The sequence below is a fragment of the Phoca vitulina genome, unplaced genomic scaffold (genome assembly GCF_004348235.1).
Source record: "Phoca vitulina isolate PV1807 unplaced genomic scaffold, GSC_HSeal_1.0 scaffold13, whole genome shotgun sequence".
Classification (NCBI taxonomy): domain Eukaryota; kingdom Metazoa; phylum Chordata; class Mammalia; order Carnivora; family Phocidae; genus Phoca; species Phoca vitulina.
Window position 1 is genome coordinate 19,211,875 of NW_022589716.1, and position 16,503 is coordinate 19,228,377.

A 16,503-nucleotide genomic window follows, 5' to 3' on the forward strand; every position below is an offset into this window, starting at 1 on the left:
TCCTAGGTCTGGAGCAACAAGAATGAATGAGATCTAAAGCAAACCAGGAGCCATCAGAGACAGCTGGACACTAACCTGCCATCAAGTTTGAAATGTTACCAAAAGACAAGATACTTTCAAGGGGCAAGAAAGAGTTAAGCAAAATCTTGATGTTGTTTTGTTCCATGCTTGTTCTACCTCCAAAGTGCTTTGTTTTTCTCTACTTAAAGAAGTTAACAATCCTATAGAACTCTTTCATAGGAAAACAGTCACAGAGCAAACTTAGTGACGACACAGACTCTCAGGAGGACCTTAGTTATCTGATCACATCCTATATTCAGTATTCTTCCCCTACAAAGACTGTTCCCTGTGCCCCTGTTCTTCATTCATTTATCTGGCCACAGCCAAGGAAGCGTTCACATTTCAAGTGCTTTCAAGTTTCAATTTAACATACTCAGATGGACCACTCTTTTCTGGTGCCCATTAGAAAAGACAGATTCTTCTTCCCCAGGGAGGTATACCAAAATTTAAATTAAAAAATGGGGGCAGAAGGGAGCCTTACCTTCGATTTTAGCATATTCTGATAGCCGGGAATAGTTGACTAAAGCAGCCTGCTCTAGACATTTCCGGATGACTGTTTTTACCTCCTCTTGTGGTACTGGGGTCACGATATCTTTCATCAAAACCTTTCGGTGGAAAAAAAAAAAAGATTATTAAGATGGTTCAACCAAATGTGTTACTCATTTATATTTCTTAAAGAGCTCGAGTTTAAAATGAGTTGTGAATGCCTCCTTGTGACTTAATATTGATTGAGAGCCATCATTAAAAAGAAAACACAGAACTGTAATGCACAGTTAGGATGGCAAAGCCCATCTATGAATCGGGGAAGGGCCAGGAACATATCTTCAATATATGCTAACTATTTGGGAGTCTGGAGATAAAATATCTAGAGTTTTGGCAGTTTCCTTGCGTTTATTCTGGTATTTGATGAATGGTAAACGAAGCCTTGAAAAATGACAAACTAGGTCATTCAACTACAATATTTCATTACGATTATGTTCGTGTCTGTATCTATGTAATCTGTCTTTTACTTTCATTCTTACCCTTTCCAAGAGTGATAGAGTAGCTTTTAAAGCACCTTCAGGTCGACCAAATGGAAAGCAATACCTAAAAAAGAGAAAATTCTTCAGGTTGCCCAAATATATTACATTTTAGCATGAAATATGCTGCAATTTGATTCCTATAGCAACTCTTTCTGAGGAACAGAAAATGCTTTTTATTTTGTCACGTTGTGTTATGTTAATCTGAATTCACACCATATATGTGTGTATATAATGTATATATGTGTATGTGTGAATAATGACTAAAGAGAGACTCTGCAAATGTCTGCAGCAGAAAAGAATATTTAGAGTGATGACATAAGGCTCTGTTTAGATTTCTATTGTGAAGGAAAACCATTTGTTAGCTCACATGTGACCTTCTATATGATTCTAGAGACAAGCAGTAAAAAAAAATATTAGTTGAAATAGGCTAAATCCAAACACACTTACTAAGTCTCCAAAGGATTACTATAGGAAATGAAGGAGTGTATTTTGAGCAAGTTTATACTTTTGCTAAGTGTCCTTCCTTGACTGTGGTTTTTAATTGTTATTGGATCTTTTGTTATTGGCAATACCTCTTGCATATAGTGTGTAATCAATAAAAATTTGTCCAGGAGGATTTTGGTGGTGCAGATGGAACTATGTCATGGACTCCTAAGAGTTTTTCAGCTGTCGCAGATCCTTCCAGACACTGTTCCTCATGGTACAAAGGGACCAGCAGAGGCAACTTAAACTCAAAGTATGTCCTATGCAGGTGTTGGTGGGTGGTCTAGCACAAGTCCTTAACTCTCTCAGCTTCGGTTTAATTTATATTTAATGGGGATTATAATCATGACCTTACCAAGTTATTCTGGGAATAAAAAACTGAGTTAATGCCTAACTAGCCTCTAGTCCTGTATCTTGACCCGTGGGAAGTGTTTAATAAAAAGGAACTGTTTATTTTGTTATTATAAATGTTCTTACCATTTTTGAGTTACTATTTCAGGATTTCTAGTCCAGAACCACCAGTGCAGCATTACAAATGTCTGATTTGCTACAAGGGAGAAGTGGGCTATGTGGTGCAAGGCTGAAACCTTGGACACACTCGCTGTCTTGCATGTATGGGGAAGAGTCAATCTGCCAAGTCTGATCTAAGTTTCTCTCTTTTCCTGCATAGACAGCTAGTCCTGTTTCTGAGGCAAGGGAGAAAGTGGAGACTCTCGTGTGAGTACCACTGCCTTCCTTCCCTGTTCATGTGATCTGATTCCCAGGACTTTTCACTGATATAGGAACCTTGAAGTAACTTCACCTTCAACTTTGTAATAGATTTTAAAAGAATAGATTGATGACCAGGGTCAGCTTGCACAAGAAGGGCTCTGTCCTTTCAGTGGAAATAAAATGCACTTAAGATTGCAAAGCCTTCTGGCTATCGTAGAGCCCTGTCCTACTGGTTTTTGCTTCCATTTAGTTATTCATAAATCTCCAAAGTGTCTCTGATAGGTTAACAGTCTTAGAAAATCAAGCCCTTTATTTGCCCCTCCCCAGTCTCACTCTCCTAATAAACCCCTCAACCCCAGATCCTCACCTAAAATGTGTAATCTGATTTTCCAGCAGAACTCGGAGTCTCTCTTTGATTTCTTCGAAACGTTCCTTCTCTTCAACAGTCACTGTTCCAATTCCATCAGGCCTGAAAGAAGACATGTCATGAAGTGACGGGAACCTCATATGCTGACACCATGAAATCAAATCTCTAGCAGGAGGAAACTGTCCATTTTAGAAGAACAACTACAATGATCGAAGTGACCTTAGGAGAAGTCCTGCTTTTCAGCGCTGGCTACTAAGGGGCATGGGGTATTTGGGAGGTTATCGTCTGGAGACATTTGTAGAACTGTCGCTCACTTATTGTGAAATGGTAAAATATACAAACTGGTGGCTATAAGGCCAAGTTTCTAGACCTTTTGTTTGGCTCACGGCTTCTTAAGATTTTGAACTATTTGCCAGCATTTTCGAAGTTAGGAAAGTCTTATAATGCAATTCTTTTGAAAATTTGGAACAACTGGCATTAATTGGTGAGCGCCAAGTAACAGCTTCTTCCTTAGCTGGGGCAGGCACTCACCTGTCCACATCTCTAATTTGTAGTACCTACCTCTTTTATAGGCACTTAGGTTTGGGACCCCTGAATGATTCAGACAGACTTATGAAAACCAGGTGCCTTGTAAATGTCGGTCTTTCTCAGTGTTAAATGTTCTTAAGTGACTCAATTTCCAGCTTACAATTATAGATGTTCAGATTAACTTAAGCACTCATGTATTAAGTGAAGAAACAAATTAAAAAACATTGTGAAAAGTAAAAGACATTAATGAAAGAAATTAAGGAAAACACAAATCAGTGGAAAGATACCCTGTATTCATGGGTTGGAAGAATTAATACTGTTAAAAGGTCCGTACTACCACAAACCATCTATAGATTCAGTGTAATCCCTATCAAAATTCCAATGTCAGTTTTTATAGAAATAGAAAGAACAATTCTAAAATTTATATGGAACCATAAAAGACCCAAATAGCCAAAGTAATCCTGATAAAGAACAAAGTTGGAGACCTCACCATTCCTGATTTCAAACTTTATTACAAAGCTATAGTAATCAAAACCATATGGTACTGGCATGAAAACAGACACACAGACCAAGAGAACAGAACTGAGAGCCCAGAAATGAATCCTTGCATATATGGTTAACTAATATTTTTGACAGGGGAACCAAAGATACACAATGAGGAAGAATAGTCTCTTCAATAAATGGTGTTGGGGAAAACTGGATATTCACATGGAAAAGAATGAAACTGGACTCCTATCTTACATCGCTCACAAAAAAATGAGCTCAAAATGGATTAAAGACCTAACTATAAGACAGGAAACTGTAAAAATCCTAAAAGAAAACATAGGGAAAAAGAGCTCTTTGACATTGGCCTTAGCGATGATTTTTTTTGATATAACAATAAAAGTACAAGCAACAAAAGCAAAAACAGACAAGTGGGACTACATCAAACTTTTTAGACTTAGTAAGTGTGTTTGGATTTAGCCTATTTCAACTAATATTTTTTTTACTGCTGGTCTCTATAATCATATAGAAGGTCACATGTGAGCTAACAAATGGTTTTCCTTCACAATAGGAATCTAAACAGAGCCTTATGTCATCACTCTAAATATTCTTTTAGCTTCTGCACAGCAAAATGAAAGACAAAAAGAAAACCTATGGAATAGGAGAATATATGTGCAAACCATCTATCTGATAATAGGTAGCAGAAATATAAAAGTCATAAAACTCAATAGCAAAAACCCAAATAATTCAATTAAAAAATGGGTGGAGGATTTGAATAGACATTTTTCTGAAGAAGACCTACAAATGGCCAAAAGATAAATTAAAAGAACAGTAAGCATCAGGGAAATGCAAATCAAAACCACAATGAGATATTACCTCACACCTGTCAGAATGGCTAGTATCAAAAAGACAACAAATGTTGGTGACGATGTGGAGAAAAGGAACTCTTGTGCACTGTTGGTGGGAATGCAAATTAGTGTAGCCACTGTGGAAAACAGTATGGAAGTTCCTCGAATAGCTAAAAATAGAACTGTCACATGATCTAATAATTCCACATCTGGGTATATATCTGAAGGAAAGGAAATCACTGTTTTGAAGATATATCTGCACCCCTATGTTCATTGCAGCATTATTTACAACAGCCAAGAGATGGAAACGACCTAAGTGTTCATTGATGGATGAATGGATAGAGGAAGTGAATGGATAAATATATATATTATGGAATATATCTATTTTTATGTGATGGAATATTATTCAGGCATAAAAGAAAGGAAACCCTGCTTATGACAACATGGATAGAACTTGAGTGCATATGCTAAGTGAAATAAGTCAGACAGAGAAAGACAAATACTCAGTTCTTACATGTCAAATTTGAAAAAGTCATCCTCATAAGAATACAGAGCAGAATGGTAGTTGCCAAAGCCTGAGGGGTGGGGGAAATAGGGAGCTGTTGACTAAAGGGTACAAACTCCCAGCTATAAGATGAGTAATATACAGCATGGTGACTACAATGAACAGTACCATATTTATATACTTGAAAGTTGTTAAGAGAGCAGATCTTAAATGTTAACACTCACACACAAAAAGTGGTAATTCTGTGAGGGGATGAAGGTGTTAATAACTTTGTCCTAATAGTCATTTCACAATATATATGTATATTGAATCATCACATGCCATACCTTAAACTGATACATGGTATATGTTAATACCTCAATAGAGCTGGAAAAAAAAGAGAACAAACCACATACGATGCTATCAATGCTAGTGAATTATTGCTCATTTTAATAAAAAGAAGGACCCTGGCAAAAATAAGTGAATTTCAGTTTAATCACAGTATTCTCATATTTCTAAATCACCATTAGGTTCACACACATTTTTCCTATTTGCTTTGGACCATTCTAGTTGAAAATACAAAGGGAAGCTGCATATTTATAGCCCAAATTTATCTGTGCCAAATTAGACGTAGGATAATCTGACCCATTCAAAGACTTCAGCTTCCCAGATCCCATAGTGACTTGTTTTGACTACTGGCTGAGCCAGTTTGCAGATTGGTGTGTCACCATGAAACTTCTATTGGAACATTCTTCAGTTTGCAAATGCAAGTCATCTTGAGACCAAACAAATGGTCTTATTTATAGGCCTTCTCAAGGATCCAGCATAAGTTGGGAAAATCCTGTATACTAGACCAGTCTGACTGCACAAAAGACTTGGCAAATGATAGCAATGCACCTCCTGTTAGGGGTTAATTGGTCAGTTTCCCTTCTTTTTATATACTAAAAATGCCCTACGTGGGGGGAAAAAATAAAACAAGAAAACTTCCCCTCCCCCACATATAAAAAACACCCCTAAACAGTAAAATTCTATAAAATCCATTTCTTCACACTTCCCTGAACTTAAAGGAAGAAAGAAGGCCAAATAGCAAATATCAGGTAGGCTGTTGGAATCTGTGAATATGCCCTTATTTTAATATTTTCTGGAAAAATCTTAAATGCTAATATACAAAGTTTATTTAACAACTTTTTTTTTTTTTTTACCATGAAATGTCCATGAATCTGTATTTAAGTCTCAGGATGAATTCATTGGCCTCCACAAAATACATGTGACAGTTTTTTGTGGTAACCTCTCCTGTTTCTATTATAATCTACAACTTCCTTTAGGAGTGGTTTTTAGATTTAGATTTTGTTTACACAAAATACGGCTCACTAATGCACCGAACACATTTATACAATTGGCGTGTGCATGCACACACTCGATTTGGGAAAATGGAAGCCATTTTAAACATTTTGTTTCTGAGCAGGGAATTAGCCCAGAGAAAAATGCTATTAAATATAATTTACGAATCAGAGGCACCTGGGTGGTGCAGTCGGTTGAGCAACTGGCCCTTGATTTCGGCTGAGGTCGTGGTCTCAGGGTCCTGGGATTGAGCCTCGCGTGGGGCTCCATGCTCAGTGGGGAGTCTGCTTGAGATTCTCTCTCTCTCCCTCTCCTGCTGCTCCTCCCCCTGCTAGCGTGCACACACGTGCTCTCTCTCAAAAATAAATAAATAAATAAATAAAATCTTTTAAAAAGTATAATTTACAAATCAGAGAGGGGTTTACAGATGAGAGGAAAAAGCATGAAAACCATTTCACATGGGCAGCCCAAAGATGTGTGTGGCTATTATTAAGAGATAAACCTCCCTGACAAAAATCATCCATTCTTCACTCAGTAAGCCTTCTAAGGCAATTATTAGGCAATTAGAAAGTAACTTCTAGGTTTGTTTTTGAGATGATAAAAAGTAAGCATTTAGTGTGTGCCTGGCCTTCTCAGTTAATCTTCACCACAAAGGGTATTATTATGAACATGAAATTTGATTATATTTCTTTCCCTTTTGTTCTGATGATTCACATTTGTGGTTATTTAAGGTAGCAGCCACTTCCACATCCCTGACAATCTCTCCTTCAACTCCTTTCTGAACACTATTAATCTCACTATTTAAAAAAGGCAAATGACTAAAAATTATTGTTATACTGTTTTCTTAAATTTGCTTCTTAATTGCCTATATCCGTGTGAATGGTTTTCTCTTAAAATAAATGAAACTAACTTTATGTCTGGAAGGTAAGTAGTACAGAATTCACCAACAAAAATAGGTGATTAAAAAAGTCACGATTTTAGGGCGCCTGGGTGGCTCAGTTGGTTAAGCGACTGCCTTCGGCTCAGGTCATGATGCTGGAGTCCCTGGATCGAGTCCCGCATCGGGCTCCCTGCTCGGCGGGGAGTCTGCTTCTCCCTCTGACCCTCCCCCCTCTCATGTGCTCTCTCTCATTCTCTCTCTCTCAAATAAATAAATAAAATCTTTAAAAAAAAAAAAAAGTCACGATTTTGACATGGAATGCAAATTTGTTTGCAGCTGCCAGAATTGTGCTGAAGTGGTACAGGGGATAGAGGATATTATTTTACAAACTGAGGAAGAGACATGAAGGAATAATACAATTTGTCAAAGATCACAGGTCGGAACTATATCAGTTGAAAAGTAAAAATATCCTTTTTTTGGGCACCTGGGTGGCTCAGTCAGTTAGGCGACTGCCTTTGGCTCAGATCATGATCCCAGGGTCTCGGGACTGAGTCCCGCATTGGGTTCCCTGCTCAGTGGGGAGCCTGCTTCTCCCTCTGACCCTGCCCCCTCTTTTGCTGTCTCCCCCCAATAAATAAAATCTTAGAAAAATATCCTTTTTTTGGCTTAGTTTCACATAATTATTTTTGAAAATTCTGTCAAATATCAATTTCTTTTCTGTTGATCCCTATAATTTGTCAATATTAATTATACAGGCTTAGATTCCTATGGAGCTACTAACTAAAAATCCCAGCTCAATATTTTGGGGGACTCTGTTCTCACAGAAGCAATAAAATACTTTTCCTAGAGAGGTAACCCTCCAACCTGAGCATGCTTCAGAATTACCTGGAGGATGGGGCTGAGAAATTGCTTTTCTTTTTTTCTTTTTTTAATATTTATTTATTTGAGAGAGAGAGAGAGAGCACAAGGGACTGGGAGGAGGGGCAGAGGGAAAAGAGAGAGAGAATCTCAAGCAGACTCCCTGCCAATTGCAGAGCCAACCATGAGATCACAACTCAAGCTGAAATCAAGAGTCAGCCGCCCAACCAACAGAGCCACCCAGGAGCCCCAAGAATTTGCATTTCTAACAAGTTCTCTGCTGGCGGTTCAGGGACCACACCTTGAGAACCTCTGCTTTAGAGCAAGAAAATATTTGGTGGGTGGCTCTTTTAGTGGCTGAAAAGGTATGTTTGATTCAGGGTTACCAATTTCCCTTGGATTGGAGTGAGTTTGGAAGCAGAGACCTTCTCCAAGTACAATGGTCCCCTTATAAAGCCACAATCCCTTCCAGAGTGGTGCTTGCACTGTTTCAGGGTGTCATCCCAAGCAGTGCTGGTTGTAAAATAAATAGAGGAACTGTATTGGTGTCTCTTAGAAGCCGTGCTTTTGTTTTTGTTCTTTTTTTTCTTTCTGGAAACATTTGGAGGTGATTCTATAATTGTCATAAAACTGGCTCTGCATCTTGTTCCTTTCTCCATAGTTTTAACACTTAAGGAGTCACAAAGAATGAGAGAAGAGGGATAAAGTTGGATTTTAAATTCCTAGCTAATAAATCCCAGGCTGAGATGTGTCTTTACTTAGAACACGTGTTTAGAAGCCCTGAATCCCCCATCCTCCTGTGTCCTGAATGCTGCATTTTCTGCCCTCTTGTTTTTGGCTTCTTAGCATCCACTGTCACCTCTTAACAACACCTGAATGTCCTTTGGAGGAATGACCTTGGCCACACTGTCGGTATTCTTGGGGGGGGCGGGCAGGTAAACTGGGATCCAGTTTTCCCGCTGTTTATACCAAGGGCCTTCCTACAAGCCAATTCCTGCCTTTCACGGCCACTGTGCATTTAAGCTAGGCTATGACCTAAGTTCAGCCAACTGGACACACTTTTCTGGAACCTTTACATTGAGTAAATAATGCAAAGATAGAAGAAACAGGTGCAATTTGCTCACCCTAGCAGCTGTGCCCTGACCAAATGGACTGTCCTCATGGGTCAGTAGTGCTTAATTTTTGGCTGTACTTTAGAACCATGTGAAAGCTCTGAGAGGTCTCATCCTCAAGCTCTTGATTCAATTCGTCTGCAGTGGGCCTAGGCATTTGTTGCTTTTAAAGCTCCCCAGGTTATTATAATGTGCCGTTAAGGGTTGCTTTTGTCCTGTTTCCTACTTTTCTGTAGCTGCCTTGATTCCAGTTTTCCTCTCCCTCTCTTTGAGGCTCCCAACATCATCCCCCCAAAAACTTGGATGATAGATGATCCAGACTTAGTGTTTGTTCCTTATACTAAACTGATGTGAGTTCATAAAGCACATATTTCCTCCTTTGTAGTAGAAGGAGGGGATATGGGCTTTCATAGTAGAAGCGTTTGATGCCTTTGAACCTAGCTTTAGAATCACACGTGCACGCCCGCGAGCGCACACACACACAAACACACATGACAAGGAAATGCAGTCCCGGGTCTCTGGTTCCACCTAACTGCACACTGGCTAACAACTCACTTCTTGTATATCATGATCCTGCAAACCTGAGATGATCTGCGGGTCTTGTGCCGTCATTTTTGGAGCCCTGTCAGAGACTGGGAGCTCCCCCACCTGCAGGCCACCACTGCCACCAGAAGTGGGTCTCTCAACCACAACAGACTATATCACATCTGACACAGCAGGCATCTCTCGAATCCACCTTTCAAGTTTTCGGCAAACCATTTTCTCACTGTCCTTCACAAAGTTGACATTTTCGGCAGCACGATAGGAAAGATGTCACGTCGGCTGCTCTTCAAGTCCTTGTCACCGTGGTCAGCTGCAGTTCTGTCACCTTCACTCTCCTCACACACTCCCATCTTGAGCCATGTCACAAATAATAATTTATCTAGAGTTGTGTCTTTCCTTTTTTTTTTTTTTTTGTCAGACTGGAACTACCATAACCCAGCTGCCCATCCTTTAAGTTACTAGTTAGGCAGAGTGTTCTCCCATTCCCCAAATGCTTCCGGGCTAGAGCTTATGAATTAATGTCTATTATTGGAAAAATCGAAGATGACTAAGTCCTAGGTTTTTAATGGGAAAGATTTTATTTTGATATTTGAAATTAAGTGTGAATAATCTAGTCAAAGAAACCAAGCGGCAGTGTGATTTGTGAAAGCAAATTTATCTCCTTGGGTCGTTAAACTGTCCCTACACACCCAGGTGAGCACACAGATTCCTGGCCTTTTGTTACCCTGCTAGCACAGTTCTCCACATTATGTTGAAAGCTGGGACACAGAACCCTTGTTTGGAAGGTTAGGTATCTTTTCAAGAAGGTCAGGTTACTAAATTAATTCAGGGCTTACAGTGATGAATATGTTTCTGATATTGCATCTATTTAGTGATCAAGTATAGAACCCAGGTGGGAAAGAAAATGTATGGATTCAAAAGAGGAAGAGGGTCTGGTCCACTTCTCTTCATACAGCCAGCTTTAAGCTCCAATCACTACCAACAAGGGGTAAAACTCCAGCTGAAGTGGGAATATACTTTCTCTCCAAATGCAAATGTCCACATATGCTGGTGCAGGCACCGTAAACATGATATATTCTCTCTCTCCAAATGGATGCATGCCTGCAGACCGCATTATGGATCCCTGAAAATGTCCTTAAACAAGCATGATAACTGAATCCTACTTACTACTAAATTGTTCCAGCCCAGAAACACGAGAGCTTAAAGGGCCAGAGTGGGACAGAATATCTTAGTAGATGTTCCATGCAATGCTCCCTAAATAGAACATTTAGGCCAAACACACTCTCTTAACCTCTCTCTCTTTTAAACTGACTTCTAGCAACTCTTTATCCTTACAACTTTTAGAGTGATACTTTTGAATTTAATCCTAGAGCGGAATATTTTCCTTTGTCTCTTTCAAGTGGCTAATAACTACAAATTCAAGATAACACCAAAGCATTATCATCTCAAAAGGAGACATCCCTGCTTGCTCATCTGGATAGCTTGTATAATTTCTACCTTAATTATACACTGTAATTAGGACTCTCATATCCAATAGTCACTGCTTCATCATGAAAGCCCAGCCTTTCCCTTTCCTCTCCTTTCCCTCCAGCCCAAACCCCTTTTCTAATTATGCCCTGATGCCCTGAGGCTCAGACACGCTGCTAAAACAAATATATCAAAGTGTTTGTTTCACAAAGACTAAGATAGGAAGCAACAACAATCAGTTTCTACAACCTTACAAATGGGCATTGAAGCTTCTTGAGGTTGGTTATTACTAATTTGAAAAAGAGGCTTGGAGAGGGCAAAAATATATCAGTGAGGTCTTCTTTGACTTCTTTTCTGTTTTTCTAAACATGTAGCTAAACCCCAACAATATCAGAAGGTATCTTTGCTCTCTCTAAAGATGGAAGTGCTTGAAGTCTCTCCTTACCAAACGTCAAAGAATATGGATGCTATTGATAAAGGAACACTAGTCAAAGTGTTTTAGGCTCAGTCCAGGTGCTGAATGGAGAACCCAAGAGGAGATTACACAAATTGTATAAAACGCATGCATTGCAGGAAAGCATGTATTTCTTTTCCCAGAGAAGGATCAATTTCCAAAATTGGTACTATACAGATTTTTCTCTTTGAGGAATAAGAGAAGAGATGGGTTTTTTTTTTTGTTTTTAGACAAACATAGACAATTAGGCTTTAGATTCTACCCTTAACTCCTTATGTATAGACTTCTGAGTGATTAGACCAATAATATATGTGGTTTTTTGGTATAATATCCACCCTGGAAAGGGTGTGACATCTGGAAATATGTTTTTGCCCCGGTGAGGTCAACAACCATAGGATGAGGACACATGTTGAAATTTTAGAAAGGAAATGCATATTACTTGATGTGTTGCTATGGGCCAGAAAGATTGCTCTGATGGAATCGATAATTCAGCACATTTTATAAGATTTTATGTCTGAGTTGGAAAATCTGTTGTGTTCATGGGGCAAATTTCATTTAGGAATGGAGTCACATGGGTTAGAGGTTTGAATATAAGATCTAAATAGAATTCCTCCTTGGGATGCAGATTTTTGCTTGAAATGTGCTTGATCCCCCCGCCCCCCCAACAAGTACTTTCTATTGGATGAAGTTGCTTCTTTAGAATTTAAAGGACATGACTCAGTTATATATGCAAGGCCAACACCTGCTCAAAGTTGGAAGGCCAACCAGCCACATGTCCCCAAGTACACTAATGTCTTATGTGAGTGTGTAACATTATACTAATAATGTGGGGGCCACTGTCATCCCCCATTCATGCTTGCCTGCTACTCAAGTGCTGTATTCAGAGATCGGTAAAGCCCAACCATCCCTGCTACACAGTCCTCTCTCTCTCCTTCTTTTGGGGAGGGAGAGTTAAAAAGCACTAGACATAATATCTTCAGGGGTGTACATGTGTGACAGAGATGAGAGGACAAAGAGAGGGTGAGAACAGGGAGAAAGTTGAGGTTGGAGTAAAAGAGAAACATTTACATGCACAAAAATGGCTGATGGACTTCCAGGAAGGCATTCACAAAAGAGAAATGAAAGAACATATTATGCGACATGGATTGGGAGTGAGGAACCAACACTGGAGGCAAGGACATGGTCAACAAAGCATTTGCTCTAGTCCAGGGGAGAGAAGATAGACACCTGAACTCTGCTCATGGCACTGAAGAGAAGAAGTGGACGGGCTGGAGAGATATTTAAGGGCACTGACGGGGCATAGTTACTGAATCCTTGTGATGTGCTGAGGGAGAAGGACGAGTCTAGGACAGCTCCCATGGGTCTGCCTTGGGAAACCAGGTGGATGGAATACTCACTGATTTAGGAGGACTGGTGGAGTAACAGAGGAGAAAAATGAATTCCATCGGATCATTCAGCAACTCAAATCTAACCCACAGGGATCACGAGTCTCTGCACAGAAGCAGCACCTTGGCTCCAGTTACATCTTCTGAAAGAATCCTGGGACATGTTTTCAAAGATTTCTAGAACTCATGCTCTCTTACATCTGCTTGCAGACTCATTAATCTATGCAGCTTACTTTGGATTGGGGCGGTTGGCATTATGGATTTGTTAATTGCTGATACAATGTACTTTCTACACAGGCCATATGTGAAGAGCAGCACTGGCATTCAAGAAATGTTAAATAATAATGTAAATGAGAAAAATTTCCAATCCCAATAATAAAGGGATCCAAGGAACATTGACGCAACTCGCAATCATCGGAGCTGTTTGATTGCCTTGTCACTGCGGGACAGTGACCAAAGTGATGCTAATCTAAATGTCATCTAGAAAGAATACTAAAAATATTATGGTGAAAATTAAGTACTGCAACCTTAGGAGCTGATTTAAAAATTAGAAGATATAGCGATTTACATCTGTGGGTTTTATGATCGCCAAGTGCAACCAGCTGAACATACTCACATTTTCTTTTTCTTTCTCTCTTTCTTTGAGAAAATGGGTTCAGTTTTAAAGAGCTGGCCCAAACTAATGTTCCCTCAATCAGTGGTTCTTTTTTCTTTTTTAAAGATTTATTTATTTATTTGAGAGAGAGAAAGACAGAGACAGAGAGAGAGCGTGTGAGCGGGGGGGAGGGGCAGAGAGAGAGAGAGAGGGAGAGAGAGAATCCTCAAGCAGACTCCCAGGTAGGCGCAGAGCCCAATGCAGAGCTCCATTCCAGGATCAAGACCTGAGCCAAAATCAAGAGCCAGATGACGAACTGACTGAGCCACCCAGGCGCCCCCCTCAGTCACTGGTTCTTAAACACTGCTACCTATTAGAATCACTAGGGGGAGATTTTTAGAATGTGATACTTAGGCCATATCCCAGATTAATTAAACCAGAACCTCTGCAGGTGGGGCTAAGGTTTCAGCATTTCTTAGGCTCTCCAAGTGATTCCAATGTGTAGCCAAGTTTGACAACCAAGGCCTTAACTAAGTGAGATCTGAAGACCAAATGCCTTATAATTACCTGGGGAGGAACTGATTAAAAGTACAGATGCCTGGCTCCATCTAAGGCTTGCTGAATCAAATTATCTGAAGATAGGATCTAGTACTCTCCATTTTAACAAGCTCCCTATGTGATTTATATGTAGACTACAGTGTGAGAACTACTGCACAAGGTGAAAATCAGTGGTGGAAACTCTTAGGCCTTTAGACACAGAATAAGGTTGTGTAAAAGAAACAAAAAATCCAAGTAAAAAGGAGAAATTCAACCCATCACCTGGGAGTTTGGTTTTTTGGACTTTGTTTGCAGAGAGCTGTCCTGTGCATTGTAGGATATTAAGAAACATCCTTGGCCTCTACCCACTAGCTGACATGAGTACCATTATTGTCCTCCCCTCCCCAGCGTGACACTCACAAATGTCTCCAGACATTGTCAAATGTCCCCTGAGGGGAAAGATCACCCCCTCCTCCCCCCGAGTCAAGAACCACTGTTCTCAAAGATGCCAAACATGTGGATGTTTCCATATCTTCCAGTGCCTGGAATTATAAATGGCAATCATCTTCCTGATTGACCAGATATGTCTACTTTTGATTAGATGTTGTGGATTCACATAGGCATATGGAGATGTGGTGCAGGCTTCCAGAGAAGGTGGGAGAAACTCAGTCATCAGCAGCTGAGTGGTCATTCATGATTTCCAGCTGCAACAGGGCAGGGCTCTGCCTCCACCTTTGGGTCTGCTAGTTATTAATAGGTAAGAAGTTGATAATTATGTAAAAAGCTACATTTTACCTAATCTGAAGCTGGTTATGAGGTGATGATAAGAATGAGTTCTATTGTTCAGTTAAATTCAGTTAAAGGGTAATTTGTTTCCATGAGTCATGACTGCCTTCTTAATCTGGGCCAAAGAATAGATAATATCTCCGCATGCAAATAGTGTTCATCCTGGTGAAAGAGGTTAGGAAAATGGTTTCCCTATACCAAAAGGTTGTTAATTAATGTTCAAATGAGACTCTGCCCTTATGTGGTCTAAAACTCCAGATATACTTTTGTTCTCTTCACAAGGCCAAAATTACCAGGGGAGCCATGTTGATTCTGGACATCTTTAGGACAAAAATGCAAAACCCTTAAATCAATTCAGATGACTGCTATAGTATCTAGCCTGGAAATGCTGAAACTCATATCAAATGGCTGAATTTGGCATCATACACCATCCACAAATGCAAGCTCCTAAGTCAGACTACCTGTGTTTGAATTAGAATCACATACTTGTTTGCTACAGAGTAAATGACTAAATTTATCTGAGCCTCAAACTCCTCAGATGTTAGATAAAACTAATATTAATACTTCACAGGGATGTAATGAGGAAAAATGAGATGATGAATCTAAACAGCACTTCACACAGTGCCTGGCATATAGCAAGCACTTATTCAGGGGCAGCAATTACCCTTACTTGAATTAAACTTTATTTATGGAATATGACAATGGCTTGTTTCTTTTGTTATTATAATCCATAAAGATAATTTTAGAGGTTGATGGGGTATCACAGATGCTATGATTCTATGTGTTCATTCTGCAGATGAGAAAACTGAGGCACAGAAATGAGATACAATAATTCTAGATTCATGCCAAACAGACTCTAATACTCAGATCTCTAGAATCTACACAAATGCTGATGTAGTGCAAAGAGGAAGAGCTTTGGACTCAGAATATCTGAGTTTGCCACTTATATTTGTAGGCATTCAGTTTCATCCTCTGCAAAATGGTTGTAAAAAATAGCTGACCTGAAAATGTTACAGCAAATCAGATAGAATGCATGAAAGCATAAACTGTGGAGTGCTACACAACTGATACTTAATATCGTGATTTCTTCTGCATTAAAAATGCAATACACACATAGACCCTGGAACACACATAAGCTTCTCAAAGTACCATTCAAGATCCTTTCTGATAGCTTTTCCTGGCACAGGGTAGGCTCGATCAAGTGTGGTGGTTTACTTTCTGTTTCAAAGCTGAGCACTCCAAGAGCAGTACCTCGGACAGCATCCAGAGAGGCTTCTTTCAGGTACCTATAACATTCTCTATGTGCTTTCCTACTGGCTGCAAGCTACCCTTGCCTTGCAGTCTGACTCTCATAGGGAAACACAAACAGAAACTTCACTTCACCTCCAACCTTACATACTGCAAGTTTGAAAAATAGGGGTTCACATGGAATCAGGGTTTTTTTTGACCTTCACTAACAGACCTGGACATGGTGATTGACAGCCTGCCACATTCTCTAGGAAGTGAAAGTTGGTATTTTCATTCAGTTTGCCTACAAGTGAACTGTATATATTTCAGGA

The 16,503-nt window shown here is 39.6% G+C and overlaps 1 protein-coding gene across 15 annotated transcripts in view; it reads right to left on the reverse strand.

Moving 5' to 3' along the window:
* The window catches only part of CADPS (calcium dependent secretion activator), a 464,832-nt gene that overhangs the window by 115,019 nt on the left and 333,310 nt on the right, over positions 1–16,503 (reverse strand). For all 15 annotated transcript variants that reach the window (XM_032411665.1, XM_032411674.1, XM_032411675.1 and 12 more), the window contains 3 exons: positions 2,644–2,745; positions 1,083–1,146; positions 542–665 (listed from right to left, as the gene is read on the reverse strand). In XM_032411665.1, coding sequence (XP_032267556.1) covers positions 542–665; positions 1,083–1,146; positions 2,644–2,745 — 290 coding nt within the window. The remainder of the gene's footprint in view (positions 1–541; positions 666–1,082; positions 1,147–2,643; positions 2,746–16,503) is intronic.